The sequence below is a fragment of the Salvelinus fontinalis genome, chromosome 29 (assembly GCF_029448725.1).
Source record: "Salvelinus fontinalis isolate EN_2023a chromosome 29, ASM2944872v1, whole genome shotgun sequence".
In the NCBI taxonomy this organism is placed as follows: Eukaryota; Metazoa; Chordata; class Actinopteri; order Salmoniformes; family Salmonidae; genus Salvelinus; species Salvelinus fontinalis.
Window position 1 is genome coordinate 15,681,134 of NC_074693.1, and position 24,851 is coordinate 15,705,984.

General features: G+C 48.5%; 1 protein-coding gene across 1 annotated transcript in view; it reads right to left on the reverse strand.

The window, feature by feature from the left end:
• LOC129827218 (basic proline-rich protein-like) overlaps nucleotides 1-19,652 on the reverse strand; it is a 58,936-nt gene extending 39,284 nt beyond the window's left edge. The window contains exons 1-6 of the mRNA XM_055887956.1: nucleotides 19,528-19,652; nucleotides 16,921-16,946; nucleotides 15,656-16,042; nucleotides 13,655-14,935; nucleotides 13,052-13,243; nucleotides 12,706-12,791 (exon numbers count right to left, since the gene is read on the reverse strand). Coding sequence (XP_055743931.1) covers nucleotides 12,706-12,791; nucleotides 13,052-13,243; nucleotides 13,655-14,935; nucleotides 15,656-16,042; nucleotides 16,921-16,946; nucleotides 19,528-19,652 — 2,097 coding nt within the window. The remainder of the gene's footprint in view (nucleotides 1-12,705; nucleotides 12,792-13,051; nucleotides 13,244-13,654; nucleotides 14,936-15,655; nucleotides 16,043-16,920; nucleotides 16,947-19,527) is intronic.
• Between the last annotated feature and the right edge of the window lie 5,199 nt (nucleotides 19,653-24,851).

Below are 24,851 nucleotides of genomic sequence, written 5' to 3' on the forward strand. Positions count from 1 at the left end.
TGGGACTGGATGGTGGTCAGAGATTGATAGGAGGTGTTGAGGGGAGCTGAAGGACGGGACTGGATGGTGTTCAGAGATAGATGGGAGGGGTTGAGGGGAGCTGAAGGATGAGACTGGATGGTGGTCAGAGATTGATGGGAGGTGTTGAGGGGAGCTGAAGGACGGGACTGGATGGTGTTCAAAGATAGATGGGAGGGGTTGAGGGGAGCTGAAGGGTGGGACTGGATGGTGTTCAGAGATAGATGGGAGGGGTTGAGGGGAGCTGAAGGATGGGACTGGATGGTGGTCAGAGATAGATGGGAGGGGTTGAGGGGAGCTGAAGGATGGGACTGGATGGTGGTCAGAAATAGATGGGTGGGGTTGAGGGGAGCTGAAGGATTGGACTGGATGGTGTTCAGAGATAGATGGGAGGGGTTGAGGGGAGCTGAAGGATGGGACTGGATGGTGTTCAGAGATAGATGGGAGGGTTTGAGGGGAACTGAAGGATGGGACTAGATGGTGTTCAGAGATAGATGGGAGGGGTTGAGGGGAGCTGAAGGATAGGACTGGATGGTGTTAGGAGATAGATGGGAGGGGTTGAGGGGAGCTGAAGGATGGGACTGGATGGTGTTCAGAGATAGATGGGAGGGGTTGAGGGGAGCTGAAGGATGGGACTGGATGGTGGTCAGAGATAGATGGGAGGGGTTGAGGGGAGCTGAAGGATGGGACTGGATGGTGGTCAGAGATAGATGGGAGGGGTTGAGTGGGGCTGAAGGATGGGACTGGATGGTGTTCAGAGATAGATGGGAGGGGTTGAGGGGAGCTGAAGGACGGGACTGGATGGTGTTCAAAGATAGATGGGAGGGGTTGAGGGGAGCTGAAGGATGGGACTGGATGGTGTTCAGAGATAGATGGGAGGGGTTGAGGGGAGCTGAAGGATGGGACTGGATGGTGTTCAGAGATAGATGGGAGCGGTTGAGGGGAGCTGAAGGATGGGACTGGATGGTGTTAGGAGATAGATGGGAGGGGTTGAATGGAGCTGAAGGATGGGACTGGATGGTGTTCAGAGATAGATGGGAGGGGTTGAGGGGAGCTGAAGGATGGGACTGGATGGTGTTAGGAGATAGATGGGAGGGGTTGAGGGGAGCTGAAGGATGGGACTGGATGGTGTTCAGAGATAGATGGGAGGGGTTGAGGGGAGCTGAAGGATGAGACTGGATGGTGGTCAGAGATAGATGGGAGGTGTTGAGGGGAGCTGAAGGACGGGACTGGATGGTGTTCAAAGATAGATGGGAGGGGTTGAGGGGAGCTGAAGGATGGGACTGGATGGTGTTCAGAGATAGATGGGAGGGGTTGAGGGGAGCTGAAGGATGGGACTGGATGGTGGTCAGAGATAGATGGGAGGGGTTGAGGGGAGCTGAAGGATGGGACTGGATGGTGTTCAGAGATAGATGGGAGGGGTTGAGGGGAGCTGAAGGATGGGACTGGATGGTGGTCAGAGATAGATGGGAGGGGTTGAGGGGAGCTGAAGGACGGGACTGGTTGGTGGTCAGAGATAGATGGGAGGGGTTGAGGGGAGCTGAAGGATTGGACTGGATGGTGTTCAGAGATAGATGGGAGGGGTTGAGGGGAGCTGAAGGATGGGACTGGATGGTGTTCAGAGATAGATGGGAGGGGTTGAGAAGAGCTGAAGGATGGGACTGGATGGTGTTCAGAGATAGATGGGAGGGGTTGAGGAGAGCTGAAGGATGGGACTGGATGGTGTTCAGAGATAGATGGGAGGGGTTGAGAAGAGCTGAAGGATGGGACTGGATGGTGTTCAGAGATAGATGGGAGGGGTTGAGAAGAGCTGAAGGATGGGACTGGATGGTGTTCAGAGATAGATGGGAGGGGTTGAGAAGAGCTGAAGGATGGGACTGGATGGTGTTCAGAGATAGATGGGAGGGGTTGAGGAGAGCTGAAGGATGGGACTGGATGGTGTTCAGAGATAGATGGGAGGGGTTGAGGGGAACTGAAGGATGGGACTGGATGGTGTTCACAGAGAGATGGGAGGGGTTGAGGGGAACTGAAGGATGGGACTGGATGGTGTTCACAGAGAGATGGGAGGGGTTGAGGGGAACTGAAGGGTGCGACTGAAAAGACACAAAAGATCATAATTGTCAAATATACAGTGTCCGTGAAATGTATACAGTGCCTTCGGAAAGTATTTAGACTCCTTGACTTTGTCCACGTTATTTCTTCATCAATCTACACACTTTACTACATAATGGCAAAGCAGAATTGGGTTATAATTTTTTGCAAATGTATATAAAATAAAAAAAACTGAAATATCACATTTACATAAGTATTCAGACCCTTTACTCAGTACTTTGTTGAAGCACCTTTGGCAGCGATTACAGCCTTGAGTCTTATTGGGTATGATGCTTCAAGCTTGACACGACTGTATTTGGGGAGTTTCTCTCATTCATCTCTGCAGATCTTCTCAAGCTCTGTCAGGTTGGATGGGGAGCATCGCCGCTCAGCTATTTTCAGGTCTCTCTAGAGATGTTAGATCGGGTTCGAGTCCGGGCTCTGGCTGGGCCATGCAAGGACATTCAGAGACTTGTCCCGAAGCCACTCCTGCGTTGTCTTGGCTGTGTGCGGCCAGCTCTAGGAAGAGTCTTGGTGGTTCCAAACTTCTTCCATTTGAGAATGATGGAGGCCATTGTGTTCTTGGAGACCTTCAATGCTGCAGACATTTTTTGGTACCCTTCCCCAGATCTGTGCCTCGATACAATCTTGTCTTGGAGCTCTACAGACAATTTCTTCAACGTCACGGCTTGATTTTTGCTCTTTTTTTACTGTCAGCTTTGGGAACTTATTGAGACAGGTGTGTGCCTTTCCAAATCAGGTACAATCAATTGAATTTACCACAGGTGGACTCCAATCAAGTTGTAGAAACATCTCAAAGATGATCATTCGAAACAGGATGCCCCTGAGCTCAAATTCAAGTCTCATAGCAAAGGGTCTGAATACTTATGTAAATAAGGTATTTTGTTTGAATGTTTTTCATATTTTCTTTTTCTACCTGTTTTCACTTTGTCATTATGGGGTATTGTGATGTCATTATGGGGTATTGTGATGTCATTATGGGGTATTTTGATGTCATTATGGGGTACTGTGTGTTGATTGCTGAGGATTACATTTAAAAATATATATATTTTTGAAAAAAGCTGCAACGTACTGAAATGTGGGAAAAGTCAAGAGGTCTGAATACTTTCCCGAAGACACAGTATAGTATGTATACGCTGGACGTAGAAGCCTATGTGTTGTTGTTTATTAGTTTACTCCAATTAGGGGGAGGGTGGAAGGGTTAGGGAAAATAATAAAGGATAATATATTTAAAAATATAAAAACATATTTGTGGCTTCCATCAATCTGCAATATTAAAGCTGATCTACTCCATAACAACAACAACATATTATTATTATTATCTGGTGTTCTTATTATCTTGGCTTGAAATTGTGTTTCATAAAATGTTGATGAATGTTGATAATTGAGGCTGACGAAAGATAAGGGAAGATGGATATTAGTGTATTTTTGAAATGGCACTAAAGTTCATTTTGCAACAACACATGTTGTTTTGCCTGGAATTCTTCCCTCTGATTCTGTCACACTAAAAGGTTATTGTGGTTAATGGTTACTCTGTGAAGTACATTTTTGGTTGTGGCACGCACGCACGCACGAACGAACGCACGCACGCACGCACGCACACAGTGTGCAAAGCTGTCATCAAGACATAGGGTGGCTACCTTGAAGAATCTCAAGTCTAAAATATATTTTGATTTGTTTAACCCTTTTTTGGTCTCTACATGATTCCATATGTGTTATTTCATTATTTGTAATGTCTTCACTATTATTCCACAATGCAGAAAATAGTACAAATTGAGGAAAAACCCTTGAATGAGTAGGTGTGTCCAAACTTTTGACTGGTACGTTATATAGACAAAAACAACCTTCCTCACCTGTTTTCATGCTTGCTCTCCCACCCCAGTGTACACAACAACCTTTCATGAGAACGGAAGGCACCATTTTGCATTCCCCTCCTCTCCTGGCTTCACTCCAGGCAGCAAGACTTTAGAGAAGGACACACTCAACTCTCTGAAACGATGCAAGCTGCAGATTTATGTTTATTGGCAGAACCAGGACAATGTTGGCAACGTGCTAGAATGACAACATGGCTGGGCAGCTGGACACACACACACACTGCACTGATAAGAGTTTAACCAACCCAGCACCAAGGACAGAGGGGTGTCAGCAGCTGGAGGCAGCCAGGAGACAGACAGGATGTGGTGTCATTGTGACTTTCTGTTAATCAAAGTTAATCACATATAGTTACATGCGCCACTGCTGTCTGATCCATCTGATCCACTGTGACACACAACACAAGACTCACTTATAGAACTGGCCAGGACAGGACAGACTCATACTGAACACTGGACAGAACAGGACAGACTGATCACTGGCCTGGACAGAACAGGACAGACTCACGCTGAACAATGGACCGGACAGGACAGACTCATACTGAACTGGACAAGACTCATAGAACTGGACAGGCCAGGGCTTTTCTCTCTGTGTTTGTTGGTCCTGGTTGGTTGGTCCTGGTTGGTTGGTCCTGATTGGTTGGTCCTGGTTGGTTGGCCCTGGTTGGTTGGTCCTGGTTGGTTGGCCCTGGTTGGTTGGTCCTGGTTGGTTGGTCCTGATTGGTTGGTCCTGGTTGATTGGTCCTGATTGGTTGGTCCTGATTGGTTGGTCCTGGTTGGTTGGTCCTGATTGGTTGGTCCTGGTTGGTTGGTCCTAGTTGGTTGGTCCTGATTGGTTGGCCCTGGGTGGTTGGTCCTGATTGGTTGGTCCTGATTGGTTGGTCCTGGTTGGTTGGTCCTGATTGGTTGGCCCTGGTTGGTTGGTCCTGATTGGTTGTTCCTGATTGGTTGGTCCTGATTGGTTGGTCCTGGTTGGTTGGCCCTGGTTGGTTGGTCCTGGTTGGTTGGTTCTGGTTGGTTGGCCCTGGTTGCTTGGTCCTGGTTGGTTGGTCCTGATTGGTTGTGCACATGTACTGTTTGAATCTTAGCTGTGAAGGTGATGTGTTTTGGCTCAGTCTATTTCCTTGGTTTTAGAGGACGAATCTGGAAAAAAAAGAGGTTGAGTGAGGATATGGCTGCTTGTCTTTCCTCAGTTTTAAGGCCTTTCCCAGGTCTTTCCCAGGCCTTTCCCAGGTCTTTCCCAGGTCTTTCCCAGATCTTTCCCAGGCCTTTCCCAGGCCTTTCTCAGGTCTTTCCCAGTTCTTTCCCAGGTCTTTCCCAGGCCTTTCCCAGGCCTTTCCCAGATCTTTCCCTTGCCTTTCTCAGGTCTTTCCCAGGTCTTTCCCAGGTCTTTCCCAGGCCTTTCCCAGATCTTTCCCAGGCCTTTCCCAGGGCTTTCCCAGATCTTTCCCTTGCCTTTCCCAGGCCTTTCCCAGATCTTTCCCTTGCCTTTCCCAGATCTTTCCCTTGCCTTTCCCAGGTCTTTCCCAGGTCTTTCCCAAACCTTTCCCAGGCCTTTCCCAGATCTTTCCCTTGCCTTTCCCAGGCCTTTCCCAGGTCTTTCCCAGGTCTTTCCCAGGCCTTTCCCAGGTCTTTCCCAAATCTTTCCCAGGCCTTTCCCAGATCTTTCCCTTGCCTTTCTCAGGCCTTTCCCAGGTCTTTCCCAGCTCTTTCCAAGGTCTTTCCCAGATCTTTCCCTTGCCTTTCCCAGGCCTTTCTCAGGTTTTTCCCAGGTCTTTCCCAGGCCTTTCCCAGGTCTTTCCCAGGCCTTTCCCAGGTCCTTCCCAGACCTTTCCCAGACCTTTCCCAGGCCTTTCCCAGGTCTTTCTCAGGTCTTTCCCAGGCCTTTCCCAGGCCTTTCCCAGGCTTTTCCCAGATATTTCCCTTGCCTTTCCCAGGCCTTTCTCAGGTCTTTCCCAGGTCTTTCCCAGGCCTTTCTCAGGCCTTTTCCAGGTCTTTCCCAGGCCTTTCCCAGGCCTTTCCCAGGCTTTTCCCAGATATTTCCCTTGCCTTTCCCAGGCCTTTCTCAGGTCTTTCCCAGGCCTTTCCCAGGCCTTTCCCAGGCTTTTCCCAGATATTTCCCTTGCCTTTCCCAGGCCTTTCTCAGGTCTTTCCCAGGTCTTTCCCAGGCCTTTCTCAGGCCTTTCCCAGGTCTTTCCCAGGCCTTTCCCAGGTCTTTCCCAGGTCTTTCACAGGCCTTTCCCTGGTCTTTCCCAGGCCTTTCTCAGGTCTTTCTCAGGCCTTTCCCAGGTCTTCCCCAGGTCATGAAACTCATAAGGAATTGTTGTTATTGTCATGGCTACTACATTAAATCTAAAGACAAATATATTTTTTAAGAAACATGACATAAGATGTTCTCTTCATCCCGTTTCCTTGGCAATTAATACCTATCGATACCATCTGTTATGTCTTATTATGATCGTGTTCTGTAGGCCTTATGACAGAGACTGAGAGTCTCCTACTGTTTCTACTAATTCAAGTTGTATACTAGTGTCCTGTACAGGGGGAGTACTTGTCCATCAAAGCTGCCTGACACTACAGAAACAGGAGATTTGCTCCTGCCCTATGGTCCATTCTGGCTTGGACAAGGCTTACTGCTGTTACCATGTGTTCGATAGAACCCCCGTCTTCAACAGTATCATCACCGTCCCAGTGTCACCTCCTCCTCCTCCTCTGCTTCACTCCAATCTCTCCAACCTCCACTCACAGACAGACAGTTATAGCTACTGTTCCCTCTCTCTGTCTGAATTATTATTTTTTTTTTAAGTCCAAGTTGACCACTGGAAGGATGGATGGAAAAAACTGACAACAAAAAAAAGACTTTTCCATGGCATTCTGAGGTGGAACCTGGATCCTGTTGTGGAAGTTTTAATGTGAATCAGATGTGGTCCTAATCAGATGTGGTCCTAATCAGATGTGGTCCTAATAAATGGAATATGGTGGGAAATGTAACAGAGGCCAGAGCACAGAGAAACGGGACTGCAAGGCTTCGTCTCAAACGGCACCCTATTCTCTAAACAGTGCACTACTTTTGACCAGAATCCTATTGGCCCCGGTCAAACATAGTGCACTGAATAGGGTGAATTATGCGACCTCAAGAAACTGAGATAAGACTCAAACAACAGTAACAAATTACACGGTTTCTCAGTGAGGCCAGGACAGTGATTTCAATATGACCAGATTTGGTATTTCCTTACTGTGGGAGTCTGTGTGTGTGTGTGTGTGTGTGTGTGTGTGTGTGTGTGTGTGTGTGTGTGTGTGTGTGTGTGTGTGTGTGTGTGTGTGTGTGTGTGTGTGTGTGTGTGTGTGTGTGTGAAGAGCAGACTGACAGATATGATCAGCTGTACGGTGTAAGAAGAGACATACGGTTGGGATGGAGAGTAGAGACTTCTGATGGTTTATAATGTGAACCTGTCTATACATGTTGGCGTGGCAACCATGAGACTTCTGATGGTTTATAATGTGAACCTGTTGTTACGTTCCCCAGTTTCTGTGTTCTGTTTTGTATTTGAGTGTGTGTTTCAGGAGATGGCTTCCTGAAGTACTCCCCAACCAGCTGATTGGTCAACACCAGGCTAATTGGTGATTGGAGCTGACCCCGCCCCCTCGTCAAGAAGCAGCTGACACTAATCACCATTGCCACCTGAAGATAAAAGCCAGTGTTCTGCCCAAGAGAGATTTTAGAAAATATTGAGGAGGGAGAGGAGAGAGATGAGATTTGGAGTAGAGATTTGGAGATTGAGAGAGAAAAATTAGATTGTGATATAGTGTGGGTTGTGTATCAGAAAGTGTGGTATGTACTGTTGTTGTTGGTAGCAGTTTTTCTATGTCCTGTGTTTGAGTGTTTGTGAAATCATTAATAATTACTCTGTTTCGTTTGTTCCCAGGGGGGGAAGGAGAAGGCACTTTGGGAGTGCTTAGGCAAGAGGCCCGAGGGCATACATATACCCGTAGTATATTTACTGTCTAGGCACACTAGGTAAGACCTGGGCGGACCACCCCCTGTATTTTGGTTAGGGCACCAGGCGGTGTTAAGTGGGTAGGCAGGTTAGAAAGGAGAGGGGGAACTTTGATATTTACTTTCTTTGCTTTGGTTCCGTCCAGCCCCTTTTCCCCATATTACCGTGTAAGAAAATAAATTCTAGTAAACGGTAAATTCTGCTTTTGTGTCATCCTTACTCGCACCTACAGTCCATACCTCTTGCACTTCAGAGAGTTGAATTGTAGCAGGGAGTTGCGTTCCCTCTTCTCAGAGGCGTGCGTAACACTGTCAATACATGTTGGCGTGACAACCATGACACTTCTGATGGTTTATAATGTGAACCTGTCAGTACATGTTGGCGTGACAACCATGAGGCTTCTGATGGTTTATAATGTGAACCTGTCAGTACATGTTGGCGTGACAACCATGACACTTCTGATGGTTTATAATGTGAACCTGTCTATACATGTTGGCGTGACAACCACGAGACTTCTGATGGTTTATAATGTGAACCTGTCTATACATGTTGGCGTGACAACCAGGAGACTTCTGATGGTTTATAATGTGAACCTGTCTATACATGTTGGCGTGACAACCACGAGACTTCTGACGGTTTATAATTGTATACCTGTCAATACGTGTTGGCATGGCAACCATGATAAATGTTTATTTGCTCTATATACATTATGATTTAAGAGACTAGAGCAAGGCTTTCCACCTACTGTTTAATACATTTGACACGTGACTGGTCTTTAGAAAGGCCTCATGCTGAAACACATAGACAGCCTCCATTATATGGTCTTGCTCTTGTTCTTCCCACACTTACAATAAGAACATGCCATTGTGAAGATGTGAAGTGGATCTCATCCTTTCCACCTACTATAAGAACATGCCATTGTGAAGATGTGAAGTGGATCTCATCCTTTCCACCTACTATAAGAACATGCCATTGTGAAGATGTGAAGTGGATCTCATCCTTTCTACCTACTACTTTACAGACCTCCCACTGTGCTGGGATTTCACAGGTCTTTTAACACATCATTCGTTAGAATGAGCAAAGGACAAGTCTCACATCAAGTCCACTGATAATGCGGAGCTGCCGGCCTGCAGCCTGTCACTGTGTGGGTTTCTGAGCTCTGTCATCAAGCTGCTTTCACTGTGTCAACACTATGTCCTATTTCCTCTATCTTATCTCCTCTCTCTGTCCTCTCTCCTCTCTCTGTCCTCTCTCTCTTCTCTCTGTCCTCTCTATCCTATCTCTGCCCTCTCTCCTCTCTGTCCTATCTCCTCTCTCTGTCCTCTCTCCTCTCTCTGTCCTCTCTATCCTATCTCCTCTTTCTGTCCTCTCTCTGTCCTCTCTATCCTATCTCTGCCCTCTCTCCTCTCTATCCTATCTCCTCTTTCTGTCCTCTTTCTGTCCTATCTCCTCTCTCTGTCCTCTCTCCTCTCTCTGTCCTCTCTATCCTATCTCCTCTTTCTGTCCTCTCTCTGTCCTCTCTATCCTATCTCTGCCCTCTCTCCTCTCTATCCTATCTCCTCTCTCTGTCCTCTCTCTGTCATCTCTCTGTCCTCTCTCTGTCCTCTCTCTGTCCTCTCTCCGTCCTTTCTCCTCTCTCTGTCCTCTCTATCCTATCTCCTCTCTCTGTGTCATATCTCCTCTCTCCGTCCTCTCTCCGTCCTTTCTCCTCTCTCCGTCCTCTCTCCATCCTATCTCCTCTCTCTGTCCTCTCTCTGTCCTATCTCCTCTCTCTGTCCTCCCTGTGTTTTTATATGGAGCTGTTGGTCTGATCTCCACAGTGGGCTCTGCTCTGACTACAGGGCCTACATCCCAAATAGCGTCCTATTCCCTAAATAGGGATTTACCTTAGACCAGAACCCTATGGGCCATGGTCAAAGGAAGTGACCAATGTAGGGAATAGGGTTCTGTTTGGGACGTAACCTGTGACTGCAGCTCAGCAGTATTTTGTGAAGCAGAGGCACTATGCTGTTAATACCAGGCGGTGGTCTGCCTGTCTGTCTAACAATGACATACCACTGGCATAATGACCCACTACAGGTCTGTCTGTCTGTCTGCCTGTCTGTCTAACAATGACATACCACTGGCATAATGACCCACTACAGGTCTGTCTGCCTGTCTGTCTGCCTGTCTGTCTAACAATGACATACCACTGGCATAATGACCCACTACAGGTCTGTCTGCCTGTCTGTCTGCCTGTCTGTCTAACAATGACATACCACTGGCATAATGACCCACTACAGGTCTGTCTGCCCGTCTGTCTGCCTGTCTGTCTAACAATGACATACCACTGGCATAATGACCCACTACAGGTCTGTCTGCCTGTCTGTCTGCCTGTCTGTCTAACAATGACATACCACTGGCATAATGACCCACTACAGGTCTGTCTGCCTGTCTGTCTGCCTGTCTGTCTAACAATGACATACCACTGGCATAATGACCCACTACAGGTCTGTCTGCCCGTCTGTCTGCCTGTCTGTCTAACAATGACATACCACTGGCATAATGACCCACTACAGGTCTGTCTGTCTGTCTGCCTGTCTGTCTAACAATGACATACCACTGGCATAATGACCCACTACAGGTCTGTCTGCCTGTCTGTCTGCCTGTCTGTCTAACAATGACATACCACTGGCATAATGACCCACTACAGGTCTGTCTGCCTGTCTGTCTGCCTGTCTGTCTAACAATGACATACCACTGGCATAATGACCCACTACAGGTCTGTCTGCCTGTCTGTCTGCCTGTCTGTCTAACAATGACATACCACTGGCATAATGACCCACTACAGGTCTGTCTGCCCGTCTGTCTGCCTGTCTGTCTAACAATGACATACCACTGGCATAATGACCCACTACAGGTCTGTCTGCCTGTCTGTCTGCCTGTCTGTCTAACAATGACATACCACTGGCATAATGACCCACTACAGGTCTGTCTGCCTGTCTGTCTGCCTGTCTGTCTAACAATGACATACCACTGGCATAATGACCCACTACAGGTCGGTCTGTCTGTCTGTCTGTCTGTCTGTCTGTCTGTCTGTCTGTCTGTCTGTCTGTCTGTCTGTCTGTCTAACAATGACATACCACTGGCATAATAACCCACTACAGGTCTGTCTGTCTGTCTGTCTGTCTGTCTGTCTGTCTGTCTGTCTGTCTGTCTGTCTGTCTGTCTGTCTGTCTGTCTGTCTGTCTAACAATGACATACCACTGGCATAATAACCTACTACAGGTCTGTCTGTCTGTCTGTCTGTCTGTCTGTCTGTCTGTCTGTCTGTCTGTCTGTCTGTCTAACAATGACATACCACTGGCATAATGACCCACTACAGGTCTGTCTGTCTGTCTCTCTCTCTCTGCCTCTCTCTCTCCACACAAATTATACTATTTCTACAGCTTGTTACTACAAATCTGTCATTGCTTTGATGTTGTTGAATCTTACAGAAATGTAAAATGTGTGAGTGAAGAAAGTATAAAAGCTAAATATCCCTTTTCAGTGCTATTAAGTGTTATGTAGTGGAGGATACATCCTGTCCTGTTGATATAAGCACGTGGTCCTGCCCAGTTAGACCCGGCCAGCGCCAGCCAATTGTGTGCTAACGGAACCGTGATGTCAGAGAGGGATGAATGCTCACCAAAGAGGAACAAACTCAGGCTGTTTTATCTCCTCTTTCAGACCGCAAGCCCCTTTCTGCTGGTAGAAGCAGACTAAACACACACAAACACAAAAGTTTTAGAACACCTACCCATTCAAGGGTTTTTCTTTATTTATTTTTTACTATATTCTACATTGTAGAATAATTGTGAAGACTTCAAAACTATGAAATAACACAAAAAAGTGTTAAACAAATCAAATACATTTTTATATTTGAGATTCAAAACAATAAGTTCAAATCTCTGAACAATTCGTTTCTTGTTCATACCAGATTTGAATTTCTTATTAATTTAAGCAATTTGCACGTGTTTTGAAACATGTGTGCAAAAGAGGAAGTACAATTGTTTACAATTTGCACAATAACTACCTGCTACAAAACAACTACAAAACTGGCGAGTTGATTCTCAGTGAAACTGTCATCGTGTTGGTGGTGGTGGTGGTGGTGATGGTGGTGGTGGTGGTGTTGGGGTTGGCAGTGGTGGTGTTGTGGTTGGCAGTGGTGGTGTTGGGGTTGGCAGTGTTGGGGTTGGCAGTGGTGTTGTTGGGGTTGGTAGTGGTGGTTTTGGGGTTGGTAGTGGTGTTGGTGGTGGTGTTGGGGTTGGTAGTGGTGGTGCTGGGGTTGGTAGTGGTGGTGGTGTTGGTGGTGTTGGGGTTGGCAGTGGTGGTGTTGGTGGTGTTGGGGGTGTTAGGGGTGGTGTTAGGGGTGGTGGTGGTGTTAGGGGTGGTGGTGTTGGTGGTGGTGGTGTTAGGGGTGGTGGTGGTGTTAGGGGTGGTGGTGTTGGTGGTGGTGGTGTTTGGGGTGGTGGTGGTGTTAGGGGTTGTGGTGTTGGTGGTGGCGGTGTTAGGGGCGGTGTTGATGATGGTGGTGTTGGGGTTGGTAGTGGTGGTGATGGTTGTGTTGTTGGGGTTGGTTGTGGTGGTGGTGGTGGGGTTGGTAGTGGTGGCGGTGTTGGTGGTGTTGGGGGTAGAAGTGGTGGTGGTGGTGTTGGGGGTGGTGGTGGTGTTGGTGGTGTTGGTGGTGGTGGTGTTAGGGGTGGTGGTGTTGGGGGTGGTGGTGTTGGTGGTGGTGGTGTTGGGGGTGGTGGTGGTGTTGGTGGTGGTGGTGTTAGGGGTGGTGGTGTTGGTGGTGGTGGTGTTAGGGGTGGTGGTGGTGTTAGGGGTGGTGGTGTTGGTGGTGGTGGTGTTTGGGGTGGTGGTGGTGTTAGGGGTGGTGGTGTTGGTGGTGGTGGTGTTAGGGGCGGTGTTGATGATGGTGGTGTTGGGGTTGGTAGTGGTGGTGATGGTTGTGTTGTTGGGGTTGGTTGTGGTGGTGGTGGTGGGGTTGGTAGTGGTGGCGTGTTGGTGGTGTTGGGGGTAGAAGTGGTGGTGGTGGTGTTGGGGGTGGTGGTGGTGTTGGTGGTGTTGGTGGTGGTGGTGTTAGGGGTGGTGGTGTTGGGGGTGGTGGTGTTGGTGGTGGTGGTGTTGGGGGTGGTGGTGGTGTTGGTGGTGGTGGTGTTGTTGGTGGTGGTGTTGGTGGTGGTGGTGTTAGGGGTGGTGGTGGTGGTGGTGGTGGTGGTGTTAGGGGTGGTGGTGTTAGGGGTGGTGGTGGTGGTGGTGTTAGGGGTGGTGGTGTTAGGGGTGGGTGTGGTGGTGGTGTTAGGGGTGGTGTTACGGGTGGTGGTGTTGGGGGTGGTGGTGGTGGTGGTGTTAGGGGTGGTGTTAGGGGTGGTGGTGTTGGTGGTGGTGTTGGTGGTGGTGGTGTTAGGGGTGGTGGTGTTAGGGGTGGTGGTGTTAGGGGTGGTGTTAGGGGTGGTGGTGTTGGTGGTGTTGGTGGTGGTGGTGTTGGTGGTGGTGTTGTTGGTGGTGGTGGTGTTGGTGGTGGTGTTGCTGGTGGTGGTGGTGTTGATGGTGGTGGTGTTGGTGGTGGTGTTAGGGGTGGTGGTGGTGTTAGGGGTGGTGGTGTTAGGGGTGGAGGTTGTGGTGGTGTTAGGGGTGGTGGTGGTGGTGGTGTTAGGGGTGGTGGTGTTGGTGGTGGTGGTGGTGGTGGTGTTAGGAGTGGTGGTGGTGGTGGTGGTGCTGGTGTTAGGGGTGGTGGTGGTGGTGGTGTTAGGGGTGGTGGTGTTGGTGGTGGTGGTGGTGGTGGTGGTGTTAGGGGTGGTGGTGGTGGTGTTAGGGGTGGTGGTGTTGGTGGTGTTGGGGGTTGTGGTGGTGGTTTTATGGGTGGTGGTGGTGGTGGTGTTAGGGGTGGTGGTGGTGGTGGTGTTAGGGGTGGTGGTGTTAGTGGTGGTGGTGTTGGGGGTGGTGGTGGTGGTGTTAGGGGTGGTGGTGGTGGTGGTGTTAGGGGTGGTGGTGGTGGTGGTGTTAGGGGTGGTGGTGGTGGTGGTGTTAGGGGGGGTGGTGGTGGTGGTGGTGTTAGGGGTGGTGGTGTTGGTGGTGGTGGTGGTGTTAGGGGTGGTGGTGGTGTTAGGGGTGGTGGTGTTGTTGGTGGTGGTGTTGGGGGTGGTGTTAGGGGTGGTGGTGGTGGTGGTGTTAGGGGTGGTGGTGGTGGTGGTGTTAGGGGTGGTGGTGTTAGGGGTGGTGGTGGTGTTAGGGGTGGTGGTGGTGGTGGTGGTGTTAGGGGTGGTGGTGGTGTTAGGGGTGGTGGTGGTGTTAGGGGTGGTGGTGGTGTTAGGGGTGGGGGTGGTGGTGGTGGTGTTAGGGGTGGTGGTGGTGTTAGGGGTGGTGGTGGTGTTAGGGGTGGTGGTGGTGTTAGGGGTGGGGGTGGTGGTGGTGGTGTTAGGGGTGGTGTTAGGGGTGGTGGTGTTAGGGGTGGTGGTGTTAGGGGTGGTGGTGGTGTTAGGGGTGGGGGTGGTGGTGGTGTTAGGGGTGGTGGTGGTGTTAGGGGTGGGGGTGGTGGTGGTGGTGTTAGGGGTGGTGGTGGTGTTAGGGGTGGTGGTGGTGTTAGGGGTGGTGGTGGTGTTAGGGGTGGGGGTGGTGGTGGTGGTGTTAGGGGTGGTGTTAGGGGTGGTGGTGTTAGGGGTGGTGGTGTTAGGGGTGGTGGTGGTGTTAGGGGTGGGGGTGGTGGTGGTGGTGTTAGGGGTGGTGGTGGTGTTAGGGGTGGGGGTGGTGGTGGTGGTGTTAGGGGTGGTGGTGGTGGTGGTGGTGTTAGGGGTGGGGGTGGTGGTGGTGGTGTTAGGGGTGGTGATGGTGGTGGTGGTGTTAGGGGTGGTGGTGGTGTTAGGGGTGGTGGTGGTGGTGGTGGTGTTAGGGGTGGGGGTGGTGGTGGTGGTGTTAGGGGTGGTGGTGGTGTTAGGGGTGGTGGTGGTGTTAGGGGTGGTGGTGGTGTTAGGGGTGGTGGTGGTGGTGTTAGGGGTGGTGGTGGTGGTGGTGTTAGGGGTGGTGGTGGTGTTAGGGGTGGTGGTGGTGGTGTTAGGGGTGGTGGTGGTGGTGGTGTTAGGGGTGGTGGTGGTGTTAGGGGTGATGGTGGTGTTAGGGGTGGTGTTAGGGGTGGTGGTGTTAGGGGTGGTGGTGTTAGGGGTGGTGGTGGTGTTAGGGGTGGTGGTGTTAGGGGTGGGGGTGGTGGTGGTGTTAGGGGTGGTGGTGGTGTTAGGGGTGGTGGTGGTGGTGGTGGTGTTAGGGGTGGTGGTGGTGTTAGGGGTGGTGGTGGTGGTAGGGGTGGTGGTGGTGTTAGGGGTGGTGGTGGTGGTGGTGTTAGGGGTGGTGGTGGTGTTAGGGGTGGTGGTGGTGTTAGGGGTGGTGGTGGTGTTAGGGGTGGTGGTGGTGGTGGTGTTAGGGGTGGTGGTGGTGTTAGGGGTGGTGGTGGTGTTAGGGGTGGTGGTGGTGTTAGGGGTGGGGGTGGTGGTGGTGTTAGGGGTGGTGGTGGTGTTAGGGGTGATGGTGGTGGTAGGGGTGGTGGTGGTGTTAGGGGTGGTGGTGTTAGGGGTGGTGGTGGTGTTAGGGGTGGTGGTGGTGTTAGGGGTGGTGGTGGTGTTAGGGGTGGTGGTGGTGTTAGGGGTGGGGGTGGTGGTGGTGGTGTTAGGGGTGGGGGTGCTGGTGGTGGTGGTGGTGTTAGGGGTGGGGGTGGTGGTGGTGGTGTTAGGGGTGGTGGTGGTAGGGGTGGTGGTGGTGTTAGGGGTGGTGGTGGTGTTAGGGGTGGTGGTGGTGTTAGGGGTGGTGGTGGTGTTAGGGGTGGTGGTGGTGTTAGGGGTGGTGGTGGTGGTGGTGTTAGGGGTGGTGGTGGTGGTAGGGGTGGGGGTGGTGGTGGTGTTAGGGGTGGTGGTGGTGTTAGGGGTGGTGGTGGTGTTAGGGGTGGTGGTGGTGTTAGGGGTGGTGGTGGTGGTGTTAGGGGTGATGGTGGTGGTGGTAGGGGTGGTGGTGGTGGTGTTAGGGGTGGTGGTGGTGTTAGGGGTGGTGGTGTTAGGGGTGGTGGTGGTGTTAGGGGTGATGGTGGTGTTAGGGGTGGTGGTGGTGTTAGGGGTGGTGGTGGTGTTAGGGGTGGTGGTGGTGTTAGGGGTGGTGGTGGTGTTAGGGGTGGTGGTGGTGTTAGGGGTGGTGGTGGTGTTAGGGGTGGTGGTGGTGTTAGGGGTGGTGGTGGTGTTAGGGGTGGTGGTGGTGTTAGGGGTGGTGGTGGTGTTAGGGGTGGTGGTGGTGTTAGGGGTGGGGGTGGTGGTGGTGGTGTTAGGGGTGGTGGTGGTGTTAGGGGTGGTGGTGGTGTTAGGGGTGGGGGTGGTGGTGGTGTTAGGGGTGGTGGTGGTGGTGGTGGTGGTGGTGGTGTTAGGGGTGGTGGTGTTAGGGGTGATGGTGGTGGTGGTGGACAACGGCAACGACCTCGTGCTTTTGACAGAGCAGCTCTACATGTCATATATAGGACTGTACAACGACCTCATGCTGGTGGCGTAGTCAACAACATGGTCATAGTCAACAATGTGGTCATAGCCAACAACATGGTCATAGCCAACAACATGGTCATAGCCACCAACATGGTCATAGCCAACAACAATATGGCCACAGCCAACAACATGGTCATAGCCAACAACATGGTCATAGCCAACAACATGGTCATAGCCAACAACATGGTCATAGCCAACAACATGGTCATAGTCAACAACATGGTCATAGCCAACAACATGGTCATAGCCAACAACGTGGTCACAGCCAACAACATGGTCATTGCCAGCCAACAACAAGGTCATAGCCAACAACATGGTCATAGCCAACAACATGGTCACAGCCAACAACATGGCCATAGCCAACAACATGGCCACAGCCAACAACATGGTCATAGCCAACAACAGGGTCAACTCTACAATGTGCCATTTGAGAGGAATAGTGACAGAGTGAATGGAGATGTGGTACCAGTATGTCCAGGTAGGTGCTGTGGTACCAGTATGTCCAGGTAGGAGCTGTGGTACCAGGATGTCCAGGTAGGAGCTGTGGTAACAGGATGTCCAGGTAGGAGCTGTGGTACCAGTATGTCCAGGTAGGAGCTGTGGTACCAGTATGTCCAGGTAGGAGCTGTGGTACCAGTATGACCAGGTAGGAGCTGTGGTACCAGTATGTCCAGGTAGGAGATGTGGTACCAGTATGTCCAGGTAGGAGCTGTGGTACCAGTATGTCCAGGTAGGAGCTGTGGTACCAGGATGTCCAGGTAGGAGCTGTGGTACCAGTATGTCCAGGTAGGAGATGTGGTACCAGTATGTCCAGGTAGGAGCTGTGGTACCAGTATGTCCAGGTAGGAGCTGTGGTACCAGGATGTCCAGGTAGGAGCTGTGGTACCAGGATGTCCAGGTAGGAGCTGTGGTACCAGGATGTCCAGTTAGAAGCTGCGGTACCAGTATGTCCAGGTAAAACATTGGTGTGCACATGGTATATTGTACAGGGAGTTTTACTGTACTTCAATGATGCCTGTATATGCTTATTGAAGTTGTAGATACCCATAAGAACAGAAAACATTTCTACTTTACTAAACTGTCTGATTCTTGAATAGGCTATGTAAAACTCACTTTATATTTTATTTCTGTGTTACTACATAGAGAATGATGGAGCTGGAAGGACGTGAAATGACCCACATTCTTGATTTCTGTGGACGAGGCTGGGTTCAATCTGGCCAAAGGCATGAGACGTGGCCGCAATCTCATTGGACACCGAGCCACAGTTGGTACACCAGGCCAACGTGGGGGCAATATTACAATGTGTGCTGCCATTTCTGAGAATGGTGTGAGCGCACACATATTCCACACATCGGGTCCTATAACACCCCAACTTCTCCTGGTCTTCCTAAATACACTTTACAGTGACCTAATACCAGAACACGAAAGAGGTTTAGTTCGACCAGATTTGCCAAATGATGTAATTGTGTGGGATAATGTCAGGTTCCACCGAACCAACATTGTTAGGTAATGGTTTGCTGCTCGAGAAAGGATAACAATGGAGTTCCTTCCACCATCCTCCCCATTCCTGAATCCGATAGTCATATACTTTCCACCAAAAATATCTTCTCAGGCACAAGATCAGATGTCTCTGTTAGATGGTATATGACTATCGGTCACAAGATCAGATGTCTCTGTTCGATGCCGTGAATGCTGCTTGTGAGGACATCACAGGCGATCATTGCAGGGGATGGTTGCGCCACGCAAGGATTTGTTCTCAGATTTGATGTTGTTGAAAAATCAGTGGCCAGACCAACAAGAGCCACAGGATGTCCACCAAGAAGACAGGAACTTGTAGTGTTACGTACTGTGAGGAGGTACAATTTATAGTTTTTACATAACTATCGCAGGTTTTTTTTGTTTTTTTTGTTGCATGGATGTCATTTTGTGGCAAATTTTTATGTAAGAAATATGTATAAATGGACATGCAAATGTGAATTTTCTGTTTACATGTAACACATTGCTACAAAAATAAATGTACTGTATGTGTTTATCCTTTTTCTGTCTCGTACAGTATTGACTTTTCCCAGTGAACTTTGACCTACTGTTGAGATCGGTATCTAAAAAGCTCAGTGTGATAGACCATAGCATTCAGCTAGATGAAACTGACCTTCTGGTATAGTATAGTAAGCAGTCAGTGTCAAAAAAATAGTAGAACAAAACTGAAATGTGTACATTAAATATTTCCAGGGTTTGACTGCCATGGTGAATAAACATCTCAACATTTTGACAAGTACGTCTCACACAATGACAAAAATTTAGAATTTATTTTACCTTTTTAACTAGTCAGTTAAGAACTAGTCAGTTAAGAACAAATGATTATTTACAATAACGGCCTAGGAACAGTGGGTTAACTGCCTTGTTCAGGGGCAGAACAACAGATTTTTACCTTGTCAGCTCAGGGATTCGATCTAGCAACCTTTCAGTTACTGGCCCAACGCTCTAACGACTAGGCTACCTGTCACCCCTATTTTGGTGGCATTGGCCAATTTACTGACACAATAAATAGGTTTTGAAGCATGAATTAAATGTTTTGGGTGAGTACTACATTTTTGCAGACATGCAATAGAGTTGTGATGTCCCATTAAACGGTTGTGACAGTTGCACTTACAGTTTAGAGAATGTTAAGACCGTTTCAAAAAATGAGCCAAAGCGATTGAGCAAAACTGTAATAATAAATGAAACATGGAACAAAACTAGAAACATGAGTTGCGTACCGACATGAAACACAGTAACAGAATCAATAACGCCTTGGGAAAGAAAAAAAAGGGCATGACAGAAATAGGGGAGGAAATCAGGAAGGTGATGGAGTCCAGGTGAGTCTCATGAAGTGCAGGTGCGCGTAACGATGGTGGCAGGTGTGTGTAATGATGAGTAAACTTGCGATGTCGAGCCCCGGAGATGGGAAGCGGGAGTAGACGTGACAGTACCCCCTCCCTGACACGCGGCTCCAACCGCAGGACGTCGCCGACGAGAGGGACAATCCCGAGGACTAGGAACGGGCCAGTTGCTTCTGCTGAGGCGATGGGAATCTGTAGAGCCAGCTGAGGCATGGAAGCCTGACGAGCCAGCTGGGGCATTCCCGGTTGCTTCGGCACCGGCACAAGGAACCAACGTCACCAGTAAAAAAAAAATCAGTTTTGCTTCCCTTTGGTGAGGCATTATTCTGTAACGTGTACGCTGGGAGTCGGGAAGCAAGAACAGGGAGTGAATTTAATAATAAATGAAACATGGAACAAAACAGGAAACACGAGTAGCGTACATACATGAAACACATAATCAATAACGCCTGGGGAAAGAACTACAGAGTGTGACAGATATAGGGGAGGAAATCAGGAAAGGGATGGAGTCCAGGTGAGTCTCATGAAGTGCAGGTGCGCGTAACGATGGTGGCAGGTGTGAGTGATGATGAGTAAACTTGCGACTTCGAACGCCGGAGAGGGAGTAGACGTGACAAGGTGTGCCTTCTTAAAAGTTAAAGTTGGAATTCATTTTTCTTAATGCGTTTGAGCCAATCAGTTGTGTTGTGACAAGGTCGGGGGGCATTCAGAAGATAGCCCTATTTGGTAAAAGACCAAGTCCCATATTATGGCAAGAACAGCTCAAATAAGCAAAGAGAAACAACAGTCCATCATAACTTTAAGACATAAAGGTCAGTCAATACAGAAAATTTCAAGAACTTTTAAAGTTTCTTCAAGTGCAGTTGCAAAAACCATCAAGCGGTATGACGGAACTGGCTCTCATGAGGACCGCCAGAGGAATGTAAGACCCAGAGTTACCTCTGCTGCAGAGGATAAGTTCATTAGACTTACCAGCCTCAGAAATTGCAGCTCAAATAAATGCTTCAAAGAGTTCAAGTAACAGACACATCTCAACATCAACTGTTCAGAGGAGACTGTGTGAATCAGGCCTTCATGGTTGAATTGCTGCAAAGATACTACTACTAAAGGACACCAATAATAAGAAGGGACTTGCTTGGGCCAAGAAACACGAGCAATCGACATTGGACCGGTGGAAATGTGTAATTTGTTCTGCAGTCCAAATGTGAGATTTTTGGTTCCAACCACCGTGTCTTTGTGAGATGCGGTGTGGGTGAACGGATTATCTCAGCATGTGTATTTTCCACCGTAAAGCATCGAGGCGGAGGTGTGATGGTGTGGGGGTGCTTTGCTGGTGACACTGTTTGTGATCTACTTAGAATTCAGCGCACACTTAACTTCTCTAGGGTAGGGGGCAGCATTTTCACGTTTGGATGAAAAGCATACCCAAATTCAACTGCCAGTTACTCATCCCCAGGAGATAAGATATGCATATTATTAGTAGATTTGGATAGAAAACACTCTGAAGTTTCTAAAACTGTTTGAATCATGTCTGTGAGTATAACATAACTTTTTTATCAGACGAAACCCCGAGGACAAACCATTCAGAATTTTTTTTTTTGAGGTCACTGTCTTTCAATGAGGTTTCATTGGGAAACCAGATTTCTAAGCAACTTGCTTGCAGTTCCTACGACTTCCACTGGATGTCAACAGTCGTGAGAAATAGGTTGAGGTTATTCCTTTGTGTAATGAAGAAATACGGCCATCTTGAAGTTGAGGCACTCCAGGTGTCCTGGACATGAGCTTCAATCAAACAGAAGGCATGCTACATATCGTTTTAATCCTGTATTGAACATATATCATCCCGTCTTCAATTTTATCGATTATTAACGTTAAAAAATACCTAAAGTTGTATTACATAAGTAGTTTGACATTTTTTGGCAAAGTTTACAGGTAACCTTTGATATATTTTGTCGTCACGTTTGAGCAAGTTGGAACCAGTGTTTTTCTGGATCAAACGCGCCAAATAAATGGACATTTTGGATATCGACGGAATTAATCGAACAAAAGGGCCATTTGTGATGTTTATGGGACATATTGGAGTGCCAACAACAGAAGCTCGTCAAAGGTAAGGCATGAATTATCTTTTTATTTCTGCGTTTTGTGTCGCTCCTGCAGGGTTGAAATGTTTTCTCTCTTTTGTTTACTATGGTGCTATGCTCAGATAATAGCATCGTACGCTTTCGCTGAAAAGCCTATTTGAATTCTGACATGTTGGCTGGACTCACAACCAGTGTAGCTTTAATTTCATATTTTTCATGTGTGATTAATGAAAGTTTGATTTTATAGTAATTTTCATAGTCATTCATTTTAATTTGGCGCTCTGCATTTTCTCAGGTTTTTTGCAAAGTGATACAGTAGCGTCTTGCCTAAACTCAGATTTTTGGATATAAATATGAACTTTACCGAACATAAAATACATGTATTGTGTAGCATGAAGTCCTATGAGTGTCATCTGATGAAGATTAACAAAGGTTAGTGATTAATTTTCTCTATTTCTGCTTTTTGTGACTCCTCTCTTTGGCTGGAAAAATGGCTGTGTTTTTCTGTTACTTGGCTCTGACCTAACATAATCCTTTGGTTTGCTTTCGTCGTAAAACCTTTTTGAAATCGGACACTTTGGCTGGATTTACAACAAGTGTAGCTTTAAAATGGTGTAAAATACTTGTATGTTTGAGGAATTTAAATTATGGTATTTCTGTTGTTTTGAATTTGGCGCCCTGCTAGTTTCACTGGCTGTTGATGAGGTTCGACGTTAATGTCCCACATACCCTAGAGAGGTTAACCAGCATGGCTACCACAGCATTCTGGAGCAATACGCCATGCCATCTTGTTTTTCAACAGGACAATGACCCAACACACCTCCAGGCTGTGCAAGGGCTATTTTACCAAGAAGGAGAGTGATGGAGTGCTGCATCAGATTACCTGGCCTCCACAATCCCCTGACCTCAACCAAATTGAGATGGTCGGACCGCGGAGTGAAGGAAAAGCAGCCAACAAGTTATCAGCATATGTGGGAACTCCTACAAGACTGTTGGAAAAGTATTCCAGGTGAAGCTGGTTGACAGAATACCAAGAGTGTGCAAAGCTGTCATCAAGGCAAAGGGTGGCTGTTTAACACTTTCTTGTTTACTCTACGATTCCATATGTGTTATTTCAAGGTTTGGATGTCTTCACTATTATTATACAATGTAGAAAATAGTAAAAATATAATACAAATCATTGAATGAATAGGTGTTCTAAAACTTTTGACCGGAAGTGTACGCAGACACACACACACACACACACACACACACACACACACACACACACACACACACACACACACACACACACACACACACACACACACACACACACACACACACACACACACACACACACACACACACACACACACACACACACACACTCTGAACCACATGACACGACTCTCTCAAGGAAGGTATGTGTGTTTGTCATTCTCCCACCAGATGATGAACAGCCTACAGTATTTCTGTGGTAACTTTTATTGTTCTCTGAAAGATGCGGTGTTCGTGTGAGTGAATCTCCGACACAGACAACCACAGAGCTCTGAGGGAGATTACATCAAAACCAATTAAATAAAAACCCTCTCTGAGTGCATCCCAAATGACACTCTATTCCCTATAAAGTGCACTACTTTTGACCAGGACCCATAGTGCACCAGAGATGGCATTTGGGATGCACCCCTAAGATTATGCATAGAAAGACCTGTCGATGAGAGCTACTGGGTGCTTCGTTTTGAGCTTTTAGCTGACTGACTGACAGACTGACTGGCTGACTGACAGACTGACAGACTGGATGACTGGTTGACTGGCTGAATGGCTGACTGGCTGGCTGACTGACTGACTGACTGGCTGACTGACAGACTGACAGACTGGCTGACTGGCTGACTGACAAACTGGCTGACTGACAGACTGACAGACTGAATTGAATGGTTGACTGGCTGACTGGATGACTGACTGACTGACTGGCTGGCAAACTGGCTGACTGACAGACTGACAGACTGAATTGAATGGTTGACTGGCTGACTGAATGGATGACTGACTGGCTGACAGACTGACTGACAGACTGACTGACTGACTGACTGGCTGACTGGCTGACTGACTGGCTGACTGGCTGGCTGGCTGACTGGCAGAATGGCTGACTGACTGACTGGCTGGCTGGCTGACAGACTGGCTGACTGGATGACTGACTGACTGACTGGCAAACTGGCTGACTGGCTGGCTGGCTGACTGGCAGACTGGCTGACTGACTGGCTGGCTGGCTGACAGACTGGCTGACTGACTGACAGACTGGCTGGCTGGCTGACTGATTGACTGGCTGGCTGACTGACTGACTGACTGACTGAATGGCTGACTGACTGGCTGATTGGCTGGCTGGCTGACTGGCAGACTGGCTGGCTGACTGTCTGATAATAACCTTGATGGGGTGGGAGAAGGCAACAGAGAAGACAACAGAGAAGGTTACAGAGAAGACAACAGAGAAGGTTACAGAGAAGGCAACAGAGAAGGCAACATAGAAGGCAACAGAGAAGACAACAGAGAAGACAACAGAGAAGGCAACAGAGAAGGCAACAGAGAAGACAACAGAGAAGGCAACAGAGAAGGCAACAGAGAAGGCAACAGAGAAGGCAACATAGAAGGCAACAGAGAAGACAACAGAGAAGGCAACAGAGAAGGCAACATAGAAGGCAACAGAGAAGACAACAGAGAAGACAACAGAGAAGGCAACAGAGAAGGCAACAGAGAAGACAACAGAGAAGGCAACAGAGAAGGCAACAGAGAAGACAACAGAGAAGGCAACAGAGAAGGCAACAGAGAAGGCAACAGAGAAGGCAACAGAGAGGACAACAGAGAAGGCAACAGAGAAGGCAACAGAGAAGGCAACAGAGAAGGCAACAGAGAGGACAACAGAGAAGACAACAGAGAAGACAACAGAGAAGACAACAGAGAAGGCAACAGAGAAGACAACAGAGAAGACAACAGAGAAGGCAACAGAGAAGGCAACAGAGAAGGCAACAGAGAAGGCAACAGAGAAGGCAACAAAGAAGACAACAGAGAAGACAACAGAGAAGACAACAGAGAAGACAACAGAGAAGACAACAGAAAAGACAACAGAAAAGACAACAGAGAAGACAACAGAGAAGGCAAAAGAGAAGACAACAGAGAAGACAACAGAGAAGGCAACAGAGAAGGCAACAGAGAAGACAACAGAGAACTAAAATAAGAGTAGACCGAGAAAAAGAAGGAGAGAGAAACAGAGAGGAGAAGGGGTCTTTGTAGCCAGCTTGTTGAAGCATGTATTGTCTATTGACAACACACACACACACTTACGCACACACGCACACAGCACGCACACACACACACAGCACACACA